Source organism: Colobus angolensis, unplaced genomic scaffold (genome assembly GCF_000951035.1).
Source record: "Colobus angolensis palliatus isolate OR3802 unplaced genomic scaffold, Cang.pa_1.0 Scaffold379, whole genome shotgun sequence".
Lineage (NCBI taxonomy): Eukaryota > Metazoa > Chordata > Mammalia > Primates > Cercopithecidae > Colobus > Colobus angolensis.
Genome location: NW_012117143.1, coordinates 22,183 through 45,926, shown reverse-complemented (window position 1 = coordinate 45,926; position 23,744 = coordinate 22,183). Strand labels below are relative to the sequence as shown.

General features: G+C 39.0%; 1 protein-coding gene across 1 annotated transcript in view; it reads left to right on the top strand.

Moving 5' to 3' along the window:
- The window catches only part of RASEF (RAS and EF-hand domain containing), a 77,407-nt gene that overhangs the window by 37,652 nt on the left and 16,011 nt on the right, over positions 1 to 23,744 (top strand). Inside the window, exons 4-14 of the mRNA XM_011953954.1 lie at positions 3,449 to 3,544; positions 6,840 to 6,917; positions 9,766 to 9,881; positions 12,037 to 12,105; positions 13,735 to 13,819; positions 14,766 to 14,854; positions 18,220 to 18,454; positions 18,756 to 18,893; positions 19,008 to 19,155; positions 20,843 to 20,924; positions 22,185 to 22,299. Coding sequence (XP_011809344.1) covers positions 3,449 to 3,544; positions 6,840 to 6,917; positions 9,766 to 9,881; positions 12,037 to 12,105; positions 13,735 to 13,819; positions 14,766 to 14,854; positions 18,220 to 18,454; positions 18,756 to 18,893; positions 19,008 to 19,155; positions 20,843 to 20,924; positions 22,185 to 22,299 — 1,251 coding nt within the window. The remainder of the gene's footprint in view (positions 1 to 3,448; positions 3,545 to 6,839; positions 6,918 to 9,765; positions 9,882 to 12,036; positions 12,106 to 13,734; positions 13,820 to 14,765; positions 14,855 to 18,219; positions 18,455 to 18,755; positions 18,894 to 19,007; positions 19,156 to 20,842; positions 20,925 to 22,184; positions 22,300 to 23,744) is intronic.

Sequence of the window (23,744 nt, the reverse complement as noted above, 5' to 3'; positions counted from 1 at the left end):
CTGAAGTGTCTTGTTAAAAATCTTTGGCTCATTAAAAATATAGTTTTTTTAAAAAAAATATTATGTTTTGAGAGTACTTTTATATTCTGAATGCAAGTCTTTTATCAGATACCTGATCTATAAATATTTTCACCCACACTGTGACCTGTCTTTTCATTCTCCTAACAGTATCTTTTAAAGAGTATAAAGTTTTAATTTTGATGAATTGTAATTTACCAATTTTTTTCATGGATCATACTTTTCTTGTGATCTTTAAAAATCTTTAACTCAAGCTCATGAGGATTTTCCCCTATGTTTTCTTCTATAAGCTTTATTGTTTTAGGTTACATTTGGGATCTATTTTGTATTTGGTGCCAAGATACGGATCAATGTTCATATTTGTTTTTTGCATGTAGATATCCAATTGTTCCCACACCTTTATTAAACAAGAGTAACCATTTTCCACTGAATTGCTTCTGCACTTTATCCAAAATAGTTTATTCTATGTGTGTAGGTTTATTTCTGGGTTCGGTGTTCTGTTCCATTGATTACTTTGTCTATTGTTATGCTAATATTACATTGTCTTGATACCTATTGGTTTATAGTATGTGTTGATACCTATTGGTTTATAATAAGTCTTGAAATCAACTAGTATTAGTTCTTCAACTTTGTGCTTTTTTTAAAAAGTGGTTTTGGCTATTTTAATTGCTTTAATTTCCATAGAATCTGCCTTTCAATTTCTTTTTTTAAAAAAAGCAAACAAAAACTCAAAGTCTGCAGGGAGTTTGACTGAACTTCATTGTATCTATAGATCAATTTGGGTAGAATTGACATCTTAACAATATTGAAAATATTATTTATCTATGTCTTCTTTTAGCAATGTTTTGTGTTATTCACTGTACAGATCTTGTACATCTTAGATTTACTCAGTATGTCATATTTTGATGATCCTGTAAATAGTATTTTTAAAATTTCAATTTCCAATTGTTCATTGTGAATGTATAGAAATACATTTGAGTTTTGAGTATTTGTCTTGTATTCTGTAGCATTGCTTACATTGTTTGTACACAGTGCCTTTTTGTTGGTAGATTTTGTCAGATTTTCTAGGATGATGATTATGAAATACATTATTAATAACAGTTTTATTTGTCTTTTGAATTTGGAGGAAGCTTTTTATTTTTCTTGCCTTATTGCACTGGTTAGAAGAATAAAGGCGATGAGAACATTGAATGTGATGTTAGTGGTGTAGTGTTCATAGATGCCTTTATAAGTGGAGTAGAATCCCTTCTGTTCCTAGTTTGCTGAGTATTATTGTTGCTGTTTTAATCAGGAATGGATGTTGAATTTTCTCAAATGCTTTTTCTGTCTTATGATCATGTTTTTTCTTTTTTAGAATGTTAATGTGGCGAATTACATTGATTGATTTTTGAATATTAAAACAAACTTGCACTTGAGATAGGCTATAATTAGTGATGATGTACTATCCTTTCTATAGATTGTTGAATTCAGTTTGCTAAATTTTACTTAATATTTTTGCATTCATATGTGGAAGAGATGTTGGTTTGTATTTTTAATGCCTTTGTCTGATTTTGGCATCAGGCAAATTCTGGTCTCATAGAATGAGTTGGGATGTGTTCCCTCCATTCCAGTTTACTGGAAGTTTGTCAAGAGTTGACCTGAACCACTACCATATCTCACCTGCATTAGTGTAACAATCTCTTATCTGATTTCTCAGCATCTACCTGTTGCAGGTTCGGAATGAAATAGGCCAGTGATCATTTCCTTTATTGAGCTCTTGATAAAATATTTCTTTTTGTTTTTGTTTTTGAGATGGAGTCTTGCTCTGTCACCCAAACTGGAGTGCAGTGGTGTGATCTCGGCTCACTGCAAGCTCCGCCTCCTGGGTTCATGCCTTTCTCCTGCCCCAGCCTCTCCAGTAGCTGTGACTACAGGCGCCCGCCACCACACCCGGCTAATTGTTGTGTATTTTTTTTAGTAGAGATGGGGTTTCACCATGTAAGCCAGGATGGTCTAGATCTTCTGACCTTGTGATCCGCCTGCCTCAGCCTCCCAAAGTGCTGGGATTACAGGCGTGAGTCACCACGCCCAGCCTGGATAAAGTATTTCTAAACCCTAAAATGTTTATGTTTGGGTTTGTGGCTGTGGATCTAATGAAGAGACTTTCAATCAAGTCCATTTTGATGCCAGGAAGGCTGCCTCATTAGCACCTCATTGTGAGACCTCTGTGTCTTCATCCACATGTGAGGCAGGCAATACTTGTTGCCTCACCTGTAAAGCTGGATGAAGTCAGCTTTTAAAAAAAGTTACCTTAAGGGAAGATATTGCTCTTCTGCTAAGCATTTCACATGGATTATTTAATTTACATGGATTATTTAATTTATATGGATTATTTAACTTGGATTATTTAATTTAATCCTCACAATAGTTAAAAAGAAAATGGAGGCATGGGTAAGTTTAGCAACTTGCCCAGGCTCCACAGCCAATGAGTGGGCAGTAAGACACACTACCTCTGGCAGGTATTCAGATGTGGGAGCATTCCTCAGAGAGGCCCTACGTTACCCTCTAGCAGACTGACTTCCTGCCACATCTCCCTGTTTTTTCTTTCTTTCTTTTTTTTTTTGTATCATTTCCTGAAATTGTCTTTTTCTGTCTCCTCCACTAGAATGCATGAGAACATCAGTTTTATTGTCCCTCTCTCTGTCCCGGTGTCCCCAGTCCCTTAGAACCATTGGTAGGTGATCAGTGAATATTTGTACACTGAATTTTACTGGCTATCAACATAAAACTATTTGAATACTGAATGTAAGTTATAAAATTATATAATTTATTAAGAGAAAAGGAAATTTAGAGATGTTTCAGCCCATGGGAACTTCTGAATGGCAGTCCCCTGACCTCCTGGGTGCCTTATTGCCATTCTCTGCTCCAGAAGAACTTGTAGGGACACCCCTGAAAAGTACCAGCCCACAGGGAAGCACTTTGCATAGCAGAGATGTGATTGGGATTTAGATAAGGCATCATCTCTAGGGAAAAGGATGCACCCAGGATGCCTTCTTGAGTCCTGATGACATGATAGAATTCCAGTAAGCACAGGCAGCCCTTCACTGTGCCATGTGTTTTAACTAAGTATGGCAATAATTAATTAATTGATTGGTGTGTTACGGCCTCTATCACAATGTGAGTAATAGTCTTAGAGGTGTCACTCCTGGGTGAGGGTGTATGTAGGTTGTGGGATTCTGCTCTTCTGTCAGTTTTGTAGGTTTCCATTCCAAAATTGTGGTACTTCTGAAGTCAGTTGATTTCCTTTTGATATCCCTTCTCACCCTCCCTGTGTTGGAAAATTGAAGTCAGCCTTAATTTGACACAAAATGTTGCTCACCTGTGGGGTTTTGAAGGTTGTTTAAAGGGTGAACCTATTTAAATGAACACAATATATTTTTTTTTCCTTTAGGAAAAACGCAAAGCTGAGGAAGCCCTCAGTGACCTCAGACGTCAGTATGAAACTGAAGTAGGAGATCTGCAGGTGACCATTAAAAAGCTAAGAAAGGTAGGCATGTGGCAGCTGGGACTTTCAGGAACAGCCTCAGCATCTCAGTGTATCTAAGTCATTAACAACCAAAAACATTTGGAATCCTATTGAAGTGGCACATAGATCAGATTTCAGAATCAAGGAATTCCTTAGAAAGACCTTTTTTTTTTTGAGACTGAGTCTTGCTCTGTCAACCAGGCTGGAGTGCATTGGCAAGATATTGGCTCACTGCAACATCTGCCTCCTGGGTTCAAACAGTTTTCCTGTCTCAGCCTCTTGAGTAACTGGGATTATAGGCATGTGCCACCACGCCTGGCTAATTTTCGTATTTTTAGTAGAGGCAGGGTTTCACCATGTTGGCCAGGCTGGTCTCGAACTCCTGACCTCAGGTGATGCGACTACCTTGGCCTCCCAAAGTGCTGGGATTACTGCACCCGGCCTGAAGGACCTTCTTTTAAGAGCCCCTGAGTTCCTCTTTTGTTTCCAGGGGCCACTTGTCTTTTTCATAGATCTGATAAATATTTTCTGATCCCTTCAACTGTTGTCCATAAAACTTCAGGTTGCTTTCCTTGGTCTTCACCAGCTTAGTGCTCAAGTCCTTCGTGTCTAGTGGACTGCATGCCTCATGACTGTTTTTCTTGGTCATGTCAAATATCCCTGTGTCCCTACCCCTAGCTTATTGCAAAGTGCATGGTAAGTATTCAGGGAATATTTATTGAATGAAATGAGTATTGCTCTTCTAAGTAGCAAATTTCAGATCGGGGGTACCCTGATCACCAAGGCTCACCTGTTTTTGAAGAAGAGCAGAACTTGCTGAAGTGTGAGCAAAGATGTGATTATTATTATTATTTTTTTAATGTAGTTGGTTTTTGGCTTTTCCTCTATTTGGTTTCTAACGAGCAGGTTCTGTTTGGCTCAGTCATATCTGGCAGTTGTTTACCAGGTGGCTCTGTAGGGGATGGAGGGGAGGGGAGGGATGCCTATCATTTGTCGATTTCTATGGTGTAAATACTCCTGTCATTACTGATTTCATGCTACCAAGTTGATATCACTGAATTTAAGGTTGAGAAGAGATGCTTAAAGCAGACTCTCACCTGCCGGTACAGGCTGGCTCCAACACTGTACTAGACACACTTCTTGGATCTGTTTTTCGTTTTTCCCATAACTAATGGGAATGTGTTAGCTAAAATGAAAATGGGTAATTAAAAAAGGATCATCCTTGCTGGGCATGGTGGCTCATGTCTGTAATCCTAACACTTTGGAAGGCTGAGGCAGGAGAAGTGCTTGTGCTCAGGAGGTCAAGGCCAGCCTGGGTGACATAGTTGAGATCCCACTACTGTAAAAATTAATTAATTAATTAATTAAAAAAATTAACTGCATGTGGTAGCACATGCCTGTAGTCGCAGTGAGTCAACAGGCTGAGGTGGGAGGATCACTTGAAGCTGGGAGAGCAAGGCTGCAGTGTGAGCCATGATTATGTCACGGCCTTAAAAAAAATCAAAAATCATTTCTGAAAATGGTGATGAGATTAAGTGACAATTGGCTATATTTTGTATTTTATACACTCTTGTGATTTAAACCTCTGGGATGATTAAGAATTCTCCCCAGTAGCCTCCTTAGAAAATTAACATCAATTTGAACCTTATATCTAATTTTCAAAAGTTATTAGGCCATGCATACTATGCTTATATTACAGAATTGAATAGACCAGTCTTCTGTTTATGCAGAACCACAAATTCACTGAGTCCGTGCCCTGACTTATTTCTGTGGCTTCCCAAATCTTTAGACTAAGGGAACGTCTACAAGAAGAGATGCCGCAAATGATGAGGGCCAAGTGGTCTGAACAGTAAGAAAGGCCATCTGTCGGGAGACCTGAATCCTTGTCAAAACTGTACCCATTTTTTCCCTGAAGCACCTGGGACAGTTCAGATCATCTTTCTGATTTTTAGTTTCTGATCCGTAAAATGCAATTAATAATAAACTGTCCTTCCTATCCATAATGACTGATATTTTATTGACTTTGCAGTTCACTAAGCTCTTTTTCATGATTTAAAAAATCAAATTCTCAAACTTTCTCTGAGGAGGGTATAAATAACCTGCTTTTAGAGAGAGGTTAAATAACTTGTTGAGAGTCACACAGCTAATAACTGATGGAGCCATCTTACTACAGTTTGTGCTTTCTCACTTACTCATACCAGACTTCCTGCATACCTGATGTGGTTGTTATGCAAAACAGCAAGATGTTTATTTGAGAGTACGTTAAGGGCTATAGTTTACTAATTTGTTATAATAGCCACTAACTGTGTCCTTGATTCTGAGAAACTCATTTTTTCCAGATGGTTTTTCTTCTCTGAAGTCAAAATGTGTGTTTAAATCAATGGCTCTTCTCAGTCATAGTCAGCCTTGTGGCAGTCGTGACGTTTTTATATAAACACTATCCCTTTATAGCATCTGGCAAGGTGAAGAAGGTCCAGAGTCAAAGCACTTAGACTTGGTGAAATGTGGGATCCATTTTGATCAGTGCATAAACATTCCATAAATGAATCCCAGCAGATCCCCACCATTCCCAGAGGATGTAAGCTGTTTGTAGGAAAGGCATTTTGTTGTTGTTGTTGTTGTTCTCCAGGTTATAAATGCTGTGGAACCAATTTAGTCTGGTAATCATAACGAGTATGTAATTGTAATAGAAGTGAGTCAACCAGCAAGCAAAGCTCATGCAGAAATGAGTTAATCCTCAAGCAAAGCTTAAATGTAGGTATTTATATAATCAAGTGTGTTTGTGTCTCTAGCTTCATGTTATACTCAGATTTTATTGATTTTAGTTATTTAATAAGCATTTCTTGAACTCATCATGAAGAGAACATATAGATGAATTGGGCACTAATTCTGCTCTTAAAATATCTTGCTCTCTAGGAGGGAAGGTAAGACATTTCTAAAGAATTGTAATACAGAGTGGAAAATGTTAAATGCAGGTAATACAAAGGAGAATAGAAAGATCTAGATTTCAATGTAGCATAACTGAGTAAAAGCAAGAATTGGATTGCTTAACAGTTGAATGATTTCCAAAAAGGGCTTTTCAGCTGTTTCCAAAAAAGTTCATTTCACAACCAAACCCCCTTTTTCAAATGTTTAAATTATTTAGAACAAAATTTCAAATCCTTATGGATTTTATGTAGTTTAATGATTTATAAAGTCACACAATGTTGAAAATTGGTGACTTCTAGAATTCTCATATGTATATTCAAGGATAGTCCTAAACTTAAAGCAATTCGAAGTGAGTTTGTAAGCACACAACTTTTATTTGGTCTTTCAGCTCGAAGAACAGTCAAAACACATAAGTCAAAAGGAAGATGTGGCCGCATTGAAAAAACAAATTTATGATTTATCAATGGTAAGAATTACTTTTTCACTTACAGAAATGCACTTCCTGTTAGACCACGTCATCATGCTCTTATTTCAGTGTTCCAGGAAGACCAGCTTAAAGAGAAATTAATACTATAGTTAGAAAAAGTCCTTGAAATACATTTGATCAAAGATATTATTTATGCAGGCTTTTCCCTCAATAATATGCCACTTATTGTGAAAGCTTTAACTTATTTTTCTTACAAAGTAGTAAAGACATAGTGTTTAAGTTTTGTAAAACATGGTAAACCCTGTATTCTTCCAACATCAGCTGTGGTCTGTATGATGTGATGCTTTGTGATGAGGATATTAGTGCCTTGCCCCTTCCTCCAAGTTTTTTTTTTTTCTTTTCTGTTGCTTTTCCATCTTACGCCAGCCACATCTTTACTTTTAGTACTAACAAAATTGATAACATTTACATCTCTTCTGTTATCTTTACTAAGTTTTATTTATTTTGGTTTTAGATTAACTCCCAAATTTGAAAGCAAATAAAGAAGGTTTTCTTTATTATGATTCTAAATATTTTCACTGCAGAGCTAAGAAATGAATGAGGCTTGCATTTCTTTCTCTCCATTATCTCTGTTCCACTTAGAAGGCTCCCAGCTTTGTGGTCACATGAATTCCTAGTTCCAGATTTTTCCACATCTTAGTTGGCTTTGTATTTGGATAATGACATTCTTGTAGAGTTATTTGTTTTTCTTGGATTTTCTGGTTGATTTTTTGGTTTCTTGTTGCAAAAAGAAGCTCTGCTATTTTCATGATATCACTGATACCTTAAGACTTATTTATTCTTTCCAATGCATGAAATTTGTTTAGTTTTTCTCCTTGAAAATATTAATTTTGGAGTCTACAAAATTTCAGTACTCTTTTTTTTTTTGAGGTGGAGTCTTGCTCTGTCGCCAGGCTGGACTGCAGTGGCATGATCTCAGCTCACTGCAGCCTCTATCACCCGTGTTCAAGTGATTCTCCTGCCTAAGCCTCCCAAGTAGCTGGAACTATAGGCACGCACCACCACGCCCAGCTAAATTTTGATTTTTTTTTTTTTTTTTGAGGCGGAGTCTTGCTCTGTCGCCCACCTGGAGTGCAGTGGCCGGATCTCAGCTCACTGCAAGCTCCGCCTCCTGGGTTTACGCCAATCTCCTGCCTCAGCCTCCCGAGTAGCTGGGACTACAGGCGCCCGCCACCTCGCCCGGCTAGTTTTTTTGTATTTTTAGTAGAGACGGGGTTTCACCGTGTTAGCCAGGATGGTCTCGATCTCCTGACCTCGTGATCCGCCCGTCTCGGCCTCCCAAAGTGCTGGGATTATAGGTGTGAGCCACCGCACCTGGCAAAATTTCAGTTCTTATTGGACTGTTTTTTAAACTTGCTACCCATTCGTTCTGCAATTTCTTTTCACTGGGCTTTTCACTGAATTGCAGCATTTTGCATATTGCAATTTTTTGGGAGGAGAGGGTTTCATCCTCATTTCGCCATAGCACATCCTCAAGAAACTTCTTCAGAAAGAACATGTGAGAGAGAAATTTTCTCTGTTTTTGAATATTTGAGAATGTCTACATTCCCCCTCACAATTTATTAAGTTTGTCTACATAAATAGGCTTTTCTGGGACTCCTCTGGAATTTATTAATTTAATTCTTTCTCGGTACCATTTATTTTTTTCAAATACCTGGCAGAGGTTGGTGATCTGTTCATATTTTAAAGTGAAGGACTAGCTTGGTTACTTGAGGTAGGATCCTGTGGAGTGTGAACAGATGGACTCACCTGAAGGCCTCTCTCCCGAAAGAGTGTCTTCCTAGGAGCTCTGTGTGTGAAGCCGGTAAGGGACCCCAGGTACCAGCGTGAGTGGGGCAGGGATACTCAGAGAGAAGCCTTAGCTTTTTTTACAGGAGCCACTCAATTTTAAAAAAGATAATCTCTGTCTTATCTTTAGAATCCACTCTGGCTCTCTACTGTTACTTGCTAGGGTAAGACAGGGGGTGGGCTTGGGAAGGGTGCCTTACTATACAGTTTTAATCTCTCTTTCCAACCCCATATCTGGTTCCGTCTTTCTGGGGTTCGGCTTGGTCACTTGTCTCCTTCTGGGTTCTGTGTCAAAACCTTGAACACACTTCCTCTAGACTTCCCTTTCCCCACTCTCTTCCCTTTGGCAACACATTTCCATCAGTTTCCATTTTCTAGAAGTGCGTTTAAGTCACTTGAATGCTCTGGCTCCCTCTTCCATTCTTTTAGCTGTTATTGGTTCATTTCCTTTGGCATTTTGTTTTAATGAGGTTTTGGAAGGGGAAAAAGACAAATTCATGTGCTCTGTCCACCATCTTGAACGGATGTCTCCAATATTATTTTAAGAAAACACAGACATTTTCGGATCACACTGGTTTATTTTTAAGTGCAAAACTTAAAATGTTAAGTGATAGAATTTATTTGTAAAAACTAGCCAGTGTACGTACCAGGTACTATAGGTACTATTGATTCCACAAAAATGTTTATCAATAATTTTATAGCTCTCATTAAATAAAGCAGGCGTTCGAATGGTTGGTGTCAGTTAATTTGCCAGTAACGTGTTGAAATACGTCATAGTAAACCCTAGACTGTTGTAGGTTGGTATCAAATATCAAGCATAGAAAAATGAAGAACAACTTTGAGAGTTTAGATTTTTGACACTTTATTAATTTATAATGATTTCAGACTACCTTGAATTGACAAATAGTTCTTTGAACACCGAGATTTGAAGAGTTGTGGAAGGGTGAGAGTGGTGTGGGAGGGTGACACGACACTACTTCATGTCTCCCAGCCAGAGGAAAATACTAATCTAATGACCTCCACTTTTCCTTTTATTCAGGAAAATCAGAAAGTTAAGAAAGACCTTTTAGAAGCACAAACAAACATAGCCTTCCTTCAGAGTGAATTAGATGCTTTGAAAAGTGATTATGCTGATCAGAGTCTGAATACTGAAAGGTATGAACTTTGCATTTTATTTGTTAGTTTGAGTAGAATATTGAGATGATCATCCGGGCAAAAGAAGCTCAGCTATGGAATAATGAAGAGTTAGTAACTTTGCGAATATCTTCTTTATTTTCAGTATCAGGTTTCCCAGTGTTTTTTATGTTTTTAATTTTTTAAAGCAAATAGAATAATTAATTATTGTCTGTGTAGGCTAGCGTAGGGCTTAATAAATGTTTGAATTAGCTGGGAGCTAAAAGAATATACCTACAGTGTCAAGAGTTAGTGCTTATTAAAGTGCTTTGAAGTCAGGAATCCTGGCCATAAAACATAAGAAAGGGAAAAGTAGGCAAGTCTATTTTTGTGTGTGTTAGTTTTGCAGTATGGTGTTAATACAATAAAACCTAATACACATACATACACTCACAGACATGTATTTATATATAAGGAACATAGACATGTATATTTTTATATGGATGGTAAATATAAAATGCATAGATAGGTGTATATGTGTGTATCCCCTAGGACATGTGCGCTTGGGAAAAATGTCTTTTTTTGGGTTTCTTTGCAAACATTCTTCGGAATTAAGGTCTTATAAGGTCTTAGAAAACAGTGAAATATTATTGTTTACTACTTACAAGTCTCTGAACTAGATAAGGAGTTATGAGAATATATGAGAATACATATATATAAGTTCTCAAAACACAGAGCCCACATCTTATATATATCATATATATGATCTTATATCTTATATATATCTTATATATGTGATATATATAAGATGTGGGCTCTGTGTTTTGAGAACTTCAAATTTAGTTGGGGAAAAAAAGCAAAAAGATTATAAGGTTTAGCAACAGAAGAGCTAAAAAATATCAGAAGCAGTGCCACTAACGTAGTCATGGTTTGGGTTAATTGCTGTGTGATCACAGAAAAGATTTTGTTTTAGTTCAGAAGAGGTGAAGAACTCTATTGAAGAGGTGATGCTGGAGGTGATCCTAGGTAGAAAGATAGCTCTGTGCTGGGAAAGGGGGAAGAGGCAGCCAGGATGGCACCATCAGCAACTCAGAGCTGGTGGCACTGCCGCCTGCCAGGCACTGTCCTGGTCCTTCACAGGCATTAACTGATCCAGTCCACACGACATCCAGTGAGACAGGGACCTTCATTATGTCCATTTTACAGATGGGAAAAGAGAGTCTCGGAGATGTTTCAGGTAAGGCAGTAACCAAAGCAGGGGCCAGAACATAGGGAAGGATACGGCTTGGGGAAAGGTGATCAGACCACAGGGCAGAAAGAGACATTTTGAATAGAAAAGCAAAAGTTTAAAAAAAATTAAAAAGTTTAAAAGCTAGTTTAAGGTTATAATAGAAGTCCCCTGAATTTTGGGTTAAGGAACTTAAATTCCTATAGACATTTAGGAAATGTGTACTTTTATCATCCAGGGAGCAGATGATACTGTGAACCAAAGATAGCCTGGGCGTTTTGGGAAGCTAGTGATGAGGTTTGTGTGCTCAGCGGGATAGGGGCTGGAGGAGAGGCCGGTGTTCTGAGTGCAGTTTGGGGAGGAAGCCAGAGCTTCCATCATAAAACAACAGAGGGATTGCCACAGGGTGAGTGTCTCACGAGCTTAGCAAGCCTGGTTCTTTGGGGGTCTCTGGTTTAGGTAAGGAGAGGAGGGAGGGCAGGAGTAGGGTGAGACAGGGAAAGAGGAAGGAATCACAGGAAAGGAGAAAATAGATGGAGTTGGGATTATATAAGGATGAGCAGGGAAGGTTCAGAGGATTGAAGGCACAGTTTCTGAGACGCCCTGAGGAGAAGGGACTCAGGAGGTTCAGCCCTCATGGAGAACAGAGCTGGGCCAGCGAGGGTGGGGATGGAAAAGCTGGTGGGTGCTGAGATGGGCTGAGGAGGAGAATCTCTAGGCTTGTGATGTCAGAGGTGGGGCAGAGCCTCACAGGAGAAAGCACAGGATGTGAGTGTGTTTGTGGAGTCACAGAAGGAGAGGAGGCCGCTGAGGCTACAGAGGCCCAGAGCAGGAGCACGGGAAAGGTAGAAAACTGTGGCCAAGGACACTCGTCTTTGAAAAAGGTGGAAAAGGGTCTGGGAGGGTAGGTATAGGTGAGGCAGGACTTGACATCTAATTCTCACTCAAACATAAAATATAATTTTACAGGGATCTGGAAATAATCCGAGGATACACAGAAGATCGAAACAGTCTCGAGAGGCAAATTGAAATACTCCAGTAAGTTATCAGATCAAATGCTCGTTACATTTACATTTCACTTATTTTTTTGTTAATAAAAGACATAACACATAGAACGTGAGTTTGCCGTGTTCTGAGGACTGCATTTGTGGCTCAATGTGTGTTTCTTCTGAGGGTGTGTACTTGGCATCTCCTCCTAGCTTTCTGATGCTTATAATCCTAAATAAATTATCCAGATGTGGGGAATAGAGTATAAATCTCTAAACATCTTGGGAAGTCAGGGGATATGTCCAGTGTGTCTTTATTATGCCTCTGTAAAGAAGAACAGCCCCGAGCACTCAGCTTTCTCTGAATTCTATACCGCGAGTTCTTCAGGCTTCTCCTATTAGTGGGGCCACAGGGCTCTGCCTCCACAATTCTTTCTCAGTTTGTTATGTTTATTTAGAAGTATATTTTTCTTAGTTTTTTTTTTCCTCTCCCCAAGTAGAAATATACCCACTCTGTCAGCTTTATGGCTAGGTTATAGCAGTTCCATCCTCTGAGAGTCTTCCCCACAAAACCTAGCCGTCTCCCTCCCCTTTCTTTCTCTTCCACCCGTGCCGCATTGTCTTCTGGTTTCAGTTCCCCCCAGTGAAGTCAGGTCAGGTTTGACCTTTTTTCTTTCCCACCATTTTTGAATGCTTATTAAGTCTCACCTGTGGCAGTTGTAGAGTTCATGTATTTCAGTAATCCTTTGAGTTATTTTATTCATTCACTCATTCATTCATTCAACAGATTTGTCAGTACTTCTTACAGGCCAGGTATGCCAGGAGTAAAGGATAGAGTGGGAAGTGGGTGAAAAATCTCTTTCTCCTTGTGGGGCTAGTCTAGGAGAAGAGAGAAATGGATCAATAATTATAGAATTAATATAAAAGGCCAAATGAGAGAGATGCAGCGAAAGAAAGGTACATGTCCCCTAAGGGGAGCTTTGGCCTGTCAAAGAAGGTCAAGGAAGTGTTCTGGAGGAAGTGAGGATTGAGCTAAGGGTGAACCAGCCTTAAACTGGGGAAGGTTGGCCACTCTGTGGGGTAGGAGCTGTGGAATCATAGCTGTGCTGTACGAGAGGGTGCTGAAGCTCTGACAGCTTAAATGACTTCTGTTAAGTCATATGGAAATAAAAGTTAGGATTTGAACCCAGATCTGACTGAGATCATCACCCAAGTGTTTACTTGCTACACGACGGTGCCAGGTGGAAGTGCCAGGCCATGCATAGAATGCAGGAGCTGCCAGGAGCATGAGGCCTGATGTAACACACTGCGTTCATCCGTGACCTCTGACATGTGGGAACTGGCTGGCCAGGTTCAGGCATTGAGGGAGCTTTCGAAGACCTGCATGAAATCTGTTCAGTCAGCGGGGCTGCCTGAAGGAAGAGTGAGTTCCACAGCTCAGACAGGTGACTCCTGCAAGGCCCTGCGACCTTTACGGAGAGAGGAGTCATCGATTCAGCTCTTCTACTTTAAGTAATGAATTACCTCAGTTTATGAGGTTTGAAGGGAAGTGGTGGAAAGTTGCGGAAGATGATAAGCGATTCCACATTCTGAATGTCACAGCTAGAAAAGAAAGTGATGGCAGTGACCCCCCAGTGATACTTTCCCTGTCTCTCTTTCTGCTTGTTTCTTTACTCTGCAGAACAGCTAACCGGAAGCTACATGACAGTAATGATGGCCTTAGAAGTGCCCTTGAAAACAGTTACAGCAAGTTCAACAGATCTTTGGTATGCCACATAGTTTTTTATCCTGTATTTCATTCTTTCTAGTGGTGGAGTATTTTGGTGTTGATGAAAATAATGTAATTTCTTAAAGGAGAACGTCACATAAGTCCTTATAATAATGAGATCTTTACATAAAATAAAACGAGGCAGCATTCTTCCAAATTAAAAAGTATACTACCCCTCTGAAGAAATAAATGTCTCGATGTTAACCAACTCTTTTTATAGATGTTCTAGGAATCTAGAGATAGGTGTGTAAGATGTAATCTTTGGCCTGCAAGAGTTTATCATGTAGTAGAAAGTTAAGATGTACACGGATAGATAGGAGAATCCCATAGAGGTGAAAATAAAATACTGCCCAGTTGAGAGCTGGGAGAAGGTGCTTCTGTCTGAGGGGTGAGTTTAGACTTGCGAGTATTCTTTATGCCCAGGTGCTCAGAATGGGGGCCTTGGATTTCAAACCCTCCTACAGAAATCAGCTTAGCTCATTTGGAATTGTAAGGACCTCTCCCAGACTGCATTTGTCACAAGGCCTCTTATCCCACTTTTGGAAGTCAGCTTCATGTGTGAGATTCCAGGGTCATACTGGGATATGGAGGGGTCAGTCACTAAGCCAAATTATGGTTCAAGAAGAGACACGTTCAAGGAAGTTGGTGGTTCACGGTCCTGGCAGTGTGGGGAACCACAGTACTCCTTTATGGAATGTGCAGTAGGGTTTGGACGTAAGATAGGATGAGGAGGTGAGCATACTCTGGCAGTCATCTTCGTCGCAATGTTTCCCTTGATTTTTTTGCTCACATTTGCTCAGGTAGTGTAATATAACTTTTAGTTATATTAGAAGTTTGAATAGTGTGATACAGTTTTAAAAAGTGGGTTTGTGTGTGCCTGTGTGTATATAAAGTGCTTACATGAAAATTACATGAACTAACAAATAATTACTTCTATATTACAGCGTATAAATAATATCTCACCAGGGAATACCATTTCTAGAAGCAGTCCCAAATTCACTGGTCATTCCCCTCAACCTCTAGGCTATGACAGGTATGTTAACACGTCCTCACTTTTTTGTTCGAGTTCAGGATCACAGTTAAAAGGAAAGTAAATTTCCTTAGAGGTGAATTGAAATAATAGAATATATTTTGGTCACTAATTTGTATTTTCCATGATGTTAAAAGTTTCTAAAACATGAATCATGTTAAAATTAAAAGTGTTTCAGAGAGGGCAAAGTTATTTCCTGAAGATGTTGTGAGTTGGTTTTTTATATACTCACCATTACCTCATCTCTAATCATGTCTTATTTCTTAGAAGTAGACTCAGTAAGAGATGTTTCAGGGATGCAAGTAGAATTATGGTATATAATGCTGCAGTATTTCTGGTGTATAATGTTGAAACTTTTTGCATGATCTGTAAATATTTAATAGCTCAGCATAATATTATGTGAGCTATGTTGCAGAAAAGGGAAACTTTCAAAGCAAATATAAATATGGCTAGTAGATCCTTATAAAATAGCTACTGTATTGAAGGAGTCACAGAGGCTTACCAAAAGTTAGAATTTAGCCCTGCATTTAATGAAATGAACTGAAATATTAGGACTTTTATTACGTGAGACCTAGTAATCACTTAGAGATTACACGAGTGTATGTGTATGTTTATACACATATGTCCAGTGTTGCTAGTTAAAAGATAATTTTGTAATATGTCAAAAATTTGAAATTGGAAGTGAAAGCATAAACAAAAAGTTTCAAATTCTCTATTTCTTTGTGACTTTTAGTTTCATGTTTATCCCCTTTTCATTGGAGTACTTTTGGTAACAAGAATAATATACTTAACATCCTGGTGTTAGAAATGGTCAGGTTGCCATTTAGGAAGACCTGTTACGAAGGCTTATTGGTGACCCCTTCTAAGAAAATTCTATCAGGTTTAAGTTGTTTCTACTGTTTACTGATTTGCTCAATAAAATAATCTAATGGTTTGATTTATAGATAGCTGACTATTCTGTTATTGAGAAATAATAGATTTTTTTAAATGTGTAGTCATTTTTGACTAATATTTAAAATTAATTCTAAGCAAATTGGGGGGAAAGGTATACAACTGAAAAGTATTTCAGAAATTTCACCGTGACTCATTTTGAAAAGATTAGGCACCATGAAAGGCTCATAAGAACTGGAGTAGAGCTCATCAACAAAATATTCTACGGGACAAAGTCATCGCGTCCCCAGCATGTTTGAGTGATATAGCACTCATGTGCCTACTTCCTTGAGCTGTAACGAGAGACCACCATAGCCTCAACACCATGCCCTTTCTGAGTGTGTGTGTAGGGGGGTGATAATTTTGATATAAGAAGTTAACATTTTATTTTCTTTTTGATGCTAATATAAAAATGTAATAAGAGCATGTTATATATCAAATTAGATGTACAATAAAATTATATTGTTTTTATAGCTTTATTTGGTTTTATCTTTAAAATTTATTTTGGCTTTGTCTTTTGCAAGCACTCTAACAAAAATTTAATTTGTTTTGTACTTTTACATAGTTAATTATAATGAAAATATTGAGGATTGGCAAGATGGTTGACTCTGAAAAGGATATGCAGTTCAATTGAGTTTGAGAAAGTTTGACCTGTACCTGTGTTTTTATTTTTATTATTTTTACTTTGAAAAATTTTTCAACTTTTATTTTAGATTCGGGAGTACATGCACAGATTTGTTACATGGGTATATTACATAATGCTGAGTGTGCCTATATTTTCAATTTAGAGTCTAGATGTTTATTCAGGTGAATTCTTAATTTGGGACTTCATGTTTTCTTTGCTCCTAGTCAAAGCACAAGTGGGCTTAAAATAAATCATAACCAGTAGTGAAGACATGGAGCTGAAGTAGTTTTGTAGCAGATTATAATTAGAATGGTTTTCTTATGTACTTTACAGATGGACCTAAAATCAGTTTCAGAAGGAGAGTTTTATAAATAATGCAATAATATGTTAGCAATATATTTTCAATGTTATTGTTAATAATACATATTAACAATAAATATTAAAATATATTAATGTATTTTATTATTGTTATTAACAATATATTAACACACACTCACACGCACACATGCACACACCTAGCTAGCTACATAGATTGAGATATGATATAAAATTCTTGGCTCAGAATAAAGACTTTATAATTGAGCAGTATTGAGAGAGAGAAAGTTAAATCATCTTTTTAGTTAATTTTAAACATTTGCTAATGGCATAAAAATACTTTTGACTTCTCAGATTTACATGGCTCATACTTGATTATATTAAGCTCACCTCTCATCTAAGCATGTCTACTTCTTGTTTCTCATATCTGAAGACCTGTGTATCATGCTTATTCTCCCTTTCCAATGATTCACATAAGCATATTGGTAGGATGGTGCCCATGGTGTGTAGTGGGTGGTAAATAAGTCATAACCATCATTGGTAAACTTAGGTTCTTATGGAAATCAAATGGAAAAGCAAAAGTCAACAGGGATGTATACAATTTCTTTTGATTCTCTTATTCGATGTGAATTTCTCCCTCACTTATAAAATCTCCAGAGTTGCACTAATGTTAAGATCTGTAGAAGTCAGAAGTTCTAGCCTTTATCTGAGGCACCTCCCTCCCTGTGAAACATCTCCCAGAGGGGTGTTTCCAGACGGTGTGTCAACATTTAGTGGCAGAAAACTTATGTGTCAAATCATACATTCCAGCAATGTTTCTAATTGCTTATCATTTTCATCAGGTGTTTCTAATTGCCTATCATTTTTTACCATGTTGATTAGAAATATGACACCCAGAAAAGCTTATCTTACTTTGTCTTGTGCAGCCTGAGAGGATGTGGTCTTCTTCATGTATCAGCTCTTCAAGTATTTGAAGAGAGAAACCATTAAGGGTTAAATTGAGTACACCGAATCTTACTTTTCAGATCTGAGGGTCTTGAGTCTGACATTGTGGTTGCCTTTTCCATTTGGGCTCTCAGCAGCCCTTTTAAGTACAGATGTTATCCAGAAATGGATACAGTGTTCAGAATATAGTCTGACCACCTTAGAGGCTCATATGTTCTGCATACATTTTTATAAATACAACTTGAGATTGTGTTTATGTCTTAGGTACCCTAATTCTTTTTGTATCAGGAAGTGACATGATTTTTTAAATGGCCTTGTTTGTTAAGTGTTTGATGTAAGGGTCTTCATCTTAACTGATTGCTGCATAGAATGAACTGATGCTGCTTTGAGCATTTTATTTCCCCTAATGCCTAATCATGAAATACACTGCGGCTCTTAGCAAAAGTGAGAATATCGGCCTACTTGATTCCATCTAATAGCATGTGGTCTATTGCCTGTACGTTCTTGAGCATTTCCAGCCCTCAGGTAAATTGGTCTTCCCCTTTATTACCAGGTCATCCCGCTCTTCCTATGTGGATGAGGACTGTGACTCCCTGGCCCTCTGTGATCCTCTGCAGAGGACAAATTGTGAAGTTGACAGCCTGCCTGAAAGCTGCTTCGACAGCGGCTTGTCTACCTTGAGAGATCCCAATGAGTATGACTCAGAAGTGGAATACAAGCACCAGAGGGGATTTCAGAGGTCCCACGGGGTGCAGGAGAGCTTTGGAGGTGATGCTTCAGACACAGATGTAAGCCCTAGAAACCACTGCTCTCCTAGGCCTTCTACGTGATTGAAATCTGTCACCTTATTTGCCTTCTGTCTGTTATGGGAATCTGTTTTAAAGGTCACAAACATAAAGCATAGTTAATAAAATGCTTTTTTCTCCACAGAGTTAGGGAGAAATTCTCATAGATTGCCATTCACTGTCAGTCTATTCCCAAATATTAATAGCATTGACTGTTGATTTAGCTGCATAGTTTCCTTTTTAATCCATAATATATACATTTTAGGCTTTGTTTCTTTACTGCTGACATTTGTTTAAAAAATAGGTTCCTGACATAAGGGATGAAGAGACATTTGGTTTGGAAGATGTGGCTTCCATCTTAGACTGGAAGCCCCAAGGAACTGTTAGCGAAGGCAGCATTGTTGGTTCGTCGAGAAAGCCCATCTCACCACTCTCCCCGCAGGTAGGTGTCTCTGAGACACTCCTGTTCAGGAACACTGCTTGTTTTCTGTGCAGTGTTACTTATTAGGATGAAAACTGGCAAACCTTTGTCATTCACTGTGGCTTTTCCCCCCAGACAGACCTGGTAGATGACAACGCTAAATCTTTTAGCTCACAGAAGGCTTACAAGATTGTGCTTGCTGGGGATGCTGCAGTGGGGAAGTCTAGTTTCCTCATGAGACTTTGCAAGAATGAATTTCGAGAAAATATAAGCGCCACCCTGGGTATGGCTCCTATTTTGGTTGATAATGGGGAAACGATCTTCCTTAGCTTGATTTTCTCTGCTTCAGGGATTACATACGTAGATATTCAGTTAAACAGTTTTCTCTTTCTCTGTGTATGTACACATATATAGATATATGTGTGTGTGTGTGTGTGTGTGTGTGTGTCTCCTAGTCTATGGAAAGGTCCTTCTTGTTTTGGCCAAGGCCTGCTTTTAGGAAAGGAAGACTAAAAGGACAGAGATATCTGGCTGCTTGCGGCGGCTCATGCCTGTAATCCCAGCACTGTGGGAGACCGAGCCAGGTGGATCACTTGAGGTCAGGAGTTCAAGACCAGCCTGGCCAACATGGCGAAAGCCCATCTCTACCAAAAATACAAAAATTAGCCAGGCATGGTGGTGGGTGCTGGTTGTCCCAGCAACTCGGGAGGCTGAGGCTGGAGAGTCGCTTGAACCTGGGAGGCGGAGGTTGCAGTGAGCCGAGATCGTACCACTGCACTTCAGCCTGGGTGACAGAGTGAGACCCTGCCACAAAAAAAAAAAAAAAAAAAAGATATCTGCTTAGCCAATCAGATGAATCAAATCAAATTTAGAGCCTGAGATATCAGATTCATTTATTCAGCATGTATTTCCTGAGTCCCACTAAAAGCAAGATACTGTTGTAGGTACAAAGGATACACAGTGAAGAAGGCTGACAATCCCAGCCTGCACTGCACTTACGTCCCAATGGAGGGAAAAGGTACAAAAAAGAGGTTTAGGGAGCAGTGCAGTTTTACACAGAGTAGCCAGGAAATCCCTTTCTGCTAAGGTATCATTTGATGTTGACAGAGTGACAGTATGGATTGCCACTTTGTCATTATGGTCAAAACCATAGCCAGATATATGCTCCGTTTCCCACCTTCACAACAGAACAGCAGAACAAGTAGTATCCTGATTTCCCAAATGTGCATAATAATCAGCAAAAGGAGCTGAAGATATGCAAATTGTCATTTATTTTTCTTCTTCGTCTAAAGAATTCTTATTTTGATCACCTGAAATGTTAGAACAGTCCTCTTCACAATGGGTGTCTTTGTAAATTTATGGTTCTTTGATACACTCTTCAGGATAACAAAGCTGAAAGTTTACTTCAATTTGATTCATAGAAAGACTACATACAGTATTTGGTTCAGTTGTCAGAGACCATGATGCGTGTAAGTGTGTGTGTGCTCTAACGTGTGTATATATGCACACACATATGTATACATGTTTAGATATACATTTATACACATATACTTACATATACACATGCATATACACAAAACACGTATCTGCACCTACACATATACATACACGTATATACCTGCACATTCACACATGCCCACTCATACACACATGTACACACGCCCACACAGACACACAAATATGACTGAGTTCATCCAGTCATCAGGGAAAATAAAACATAGATTTTTCCCTTGGCTCATAAATTAAATCATTCCCCAAGTCAGCCAACCTGCAGGTGGTGCCTCTGCACACACGTGTGGTCTGCCCTGCCATTCCTATATGAAGGTCATTCTCCTTAAAGGTCATGTTCATTCCTCCCTCCCTGACTGAGCTGTGGCTTATTGGCTTTTGCCTCATCTAAACAGGGCTTGAAAGTAAAAAGCCAATGGAATTATTTACATCATGCTCTCCACTCTCATGTTCCTTTTCAGGAGTTGATTTCCAAATGAAAACCCTCATTGTGGATGGAGAACGGACAGTTCTGCAGCTCTGGGATACAGCTGGTCAGGAAAGGCAAGTGCTTTCCCAGCGCTGTGGGCTCTCCTGGGTTTGCATTAACAAGCCTTGCAGGCCACTTGATTTTCTTTATACTCAAAATTCTGTAATTATAACATACTTTGTAATTGTATGCATAATTACATGTATAATTATAAAGTGTATCATAACTGTAAAATGCTTATCTTTTCGCACATCTTCTCCTTCATTTACCTATGACTGCTGTGAGAAGAGGATCTTTAAGCTTCTTTTGAGCCGATGTTCAGTTGAGACAGAGAGTGTCATTTTCTAACAAGAGAGGCAGCACTTTTGAGTGCAGTGACAGCCTGAGGAGCTCCCTGGCTGTAGAACAATAAATGATGGAGAAGAGAACCAGTCAGCTCCCCTTGATTCAGGGCAGAGGCACAAACCAGATAGCGGACTCGCATCTGGTGATGGCAACTTACCTTGCATTCCTTACCGATAAGCAGAGCATTCAGCACAGATTTTAATCTTGTCTAACTCCTTGGGAACAAAATCATTCAATTGTTCAACCCATAAGTATGGGATGCCTGCCTCTGTACCAGGCATTATTCAGCATGCTAAGATTCGGTAGTGAACAGACAGGCACGAATACCTGCCCCCATGGCACTCATATTCTCTAGCAGACTGGGAATATGAGTCATTTAAAAATTAAAAAACATTTAAAAAATATTTGTGGTTGACATGACTGTATTTTTAAAGTACTTATAAAATATTGCACTGGGTTTCGAGTTAGGGCATGTGTATTGAGGTGTGCTCTTCCCACGGCAAATCCCCTGACCGCCATGTGTGTAAAGTCCTGGTATGTTACAGCATTCCACACTGGTAGTTCCTCCACCCACCCGCAACACTCCCTAACCACCACCACCACCAAAAATAGGTATTCTCTAGTTTGTACCTCCTTCCAGCCTCCTCTATGTCCCACATGTGGCTTCTGGTAGCTTGCTGCTGAGGTTGAAATTTTTGGAAACTGTGCTCTCAACCTTGCCCTGGTTATGCTCTGGGGATTGTAGACATTTTTGGGGTTGTTTGGTAGGGAGAAGGATTGAATTTTCTAAGTCGGTCACCCAGACTCTCATCCTGTTACCTTTCATTGGGTCATTCGAGACCTTTGAAATGACGATTTCTCAGTCGTATATTACAGTTAGAGTCTTCTCAATTTGGAGTTGATTTTAGAAGATGAGAAAAAATGAGCATAAAAGAGAAGAAGAATGAGGCAACACAAACTGACCGATTATCTGGTTTTCTCTTTCTCAGATTCAGAAGTATTGCCAAGTCTTACTTCAGAAAGGCAGATGGTGTTTTGCTGCTGTATGATGTTACATGTGAGAAAAGCTTTCTTAATATACGAGAATGGGTAGATATGATTGAGGTAAGAAATCACAATGGAGAAACAGAAAATTACATGAGGAAGTTTTAGGCTATCTTGGAAAATGCTGTTGCTCTTCTTTGTTGGAATGAACTTGATTAGGAATCATTGATCCAAGCCATCAGGAAGAACTGGATGCTACAGGCAGAACTGGCAGCATTCATCTCTTCCTCAGGATTTGGGCACATTTCCCCGAAGCCAAGGACACTAATGAAGGAAGTTTTGGGGAATAAAACTTCTAGGTTTTCTTATAGATAAAATCAGAATCCCATTGTAAGCAAGTTAAAACTCCAGCTAGCCTAGGAAGAATCTATTACAAACAAGGAGATGGTGTGGTTGGGTGTGTAGTGTAGTTGGGGGCTTGTAGGGGCATCCACGGGCATGGGAAGTACAGGTGAAACACCATCTGGATATGAGTGTGTGTCAAGGTTCAAATTGTATGGGAGCTCTCTTCTCTTCTCAACCTTATTCTGGTAGTGATATGGGATCTTTCGATGTCTCAAGGTACTACCGAAATACCAACTGGTATTTTAAATATGAGCGTAGCTTCTGTGCTTTCTGTGGTTAAATAAGATGATGTCTTTCACCTGAGGAATGTTCCTGTCCTCTGTTTTCATGGTAAATAATTTTGAAAAGTAGGAAATGATTTTGACCCCATTTAGCATGCTGCCAGCAGTTATTAGCATAACACTACAGTTCAAGCTACGGTTCAGCATGCTGTCTTGAAAAATAAAAGTAGCGGCTGATACAACTTTTCAAGTAAGTATATTATCTGTAATTTAAGCAGGCATTAAATTGCAGTAGTGGCTGAACAGAGGACTGGTTGCTGTCAGATCTCGATTTAGCTTCTGGCATTATTGTTCACTTTCTAACTAAAGAAGTAATGTGAGAAATGACTGATTGCAATTGACAGTAAGACTTTAACAGTGATAAATAAATATGCAGTGTGTTCTACCAACTTATCATGACTTAAAATGATTGTAAACACAGTGAAAGTGTGTTTACATTTATGTAACGTTTTTACTTCACAAAATTTCCCGTGTTATAGTCATCTCTCTAGCATCTGAGAAATGAAATAAAAAACATTATCCTGATATTTTGTGAGAAAGTTGAAGCATAGAAAGCATATGTAGCACTTACTTATTTAGTGGTTAGGAATAGAATAGGGGCTCAAACCAAACCTCCTGATTCAACAGTGGTTGCTGTTTTGATAAAGCACCAGCGTGAGCAGAAGATTACTTGAAGAAGTCTCTGACATCAAGAAGGAATCCCAAGGCCTGTAATTCCAGCACTTTGGGTAGTCAAGGCAGGCAGATGGTTTGAGCCCAAGAGTTCAAGACAAGCCTGGGCAACATAGTGATACCCCATCTGTACAAAAAATACAAATATTACCTGGGTATGTTAGTATAGACCTCGAGTCCCAGCTACTTGGGAGGCTGAGGTGGGAG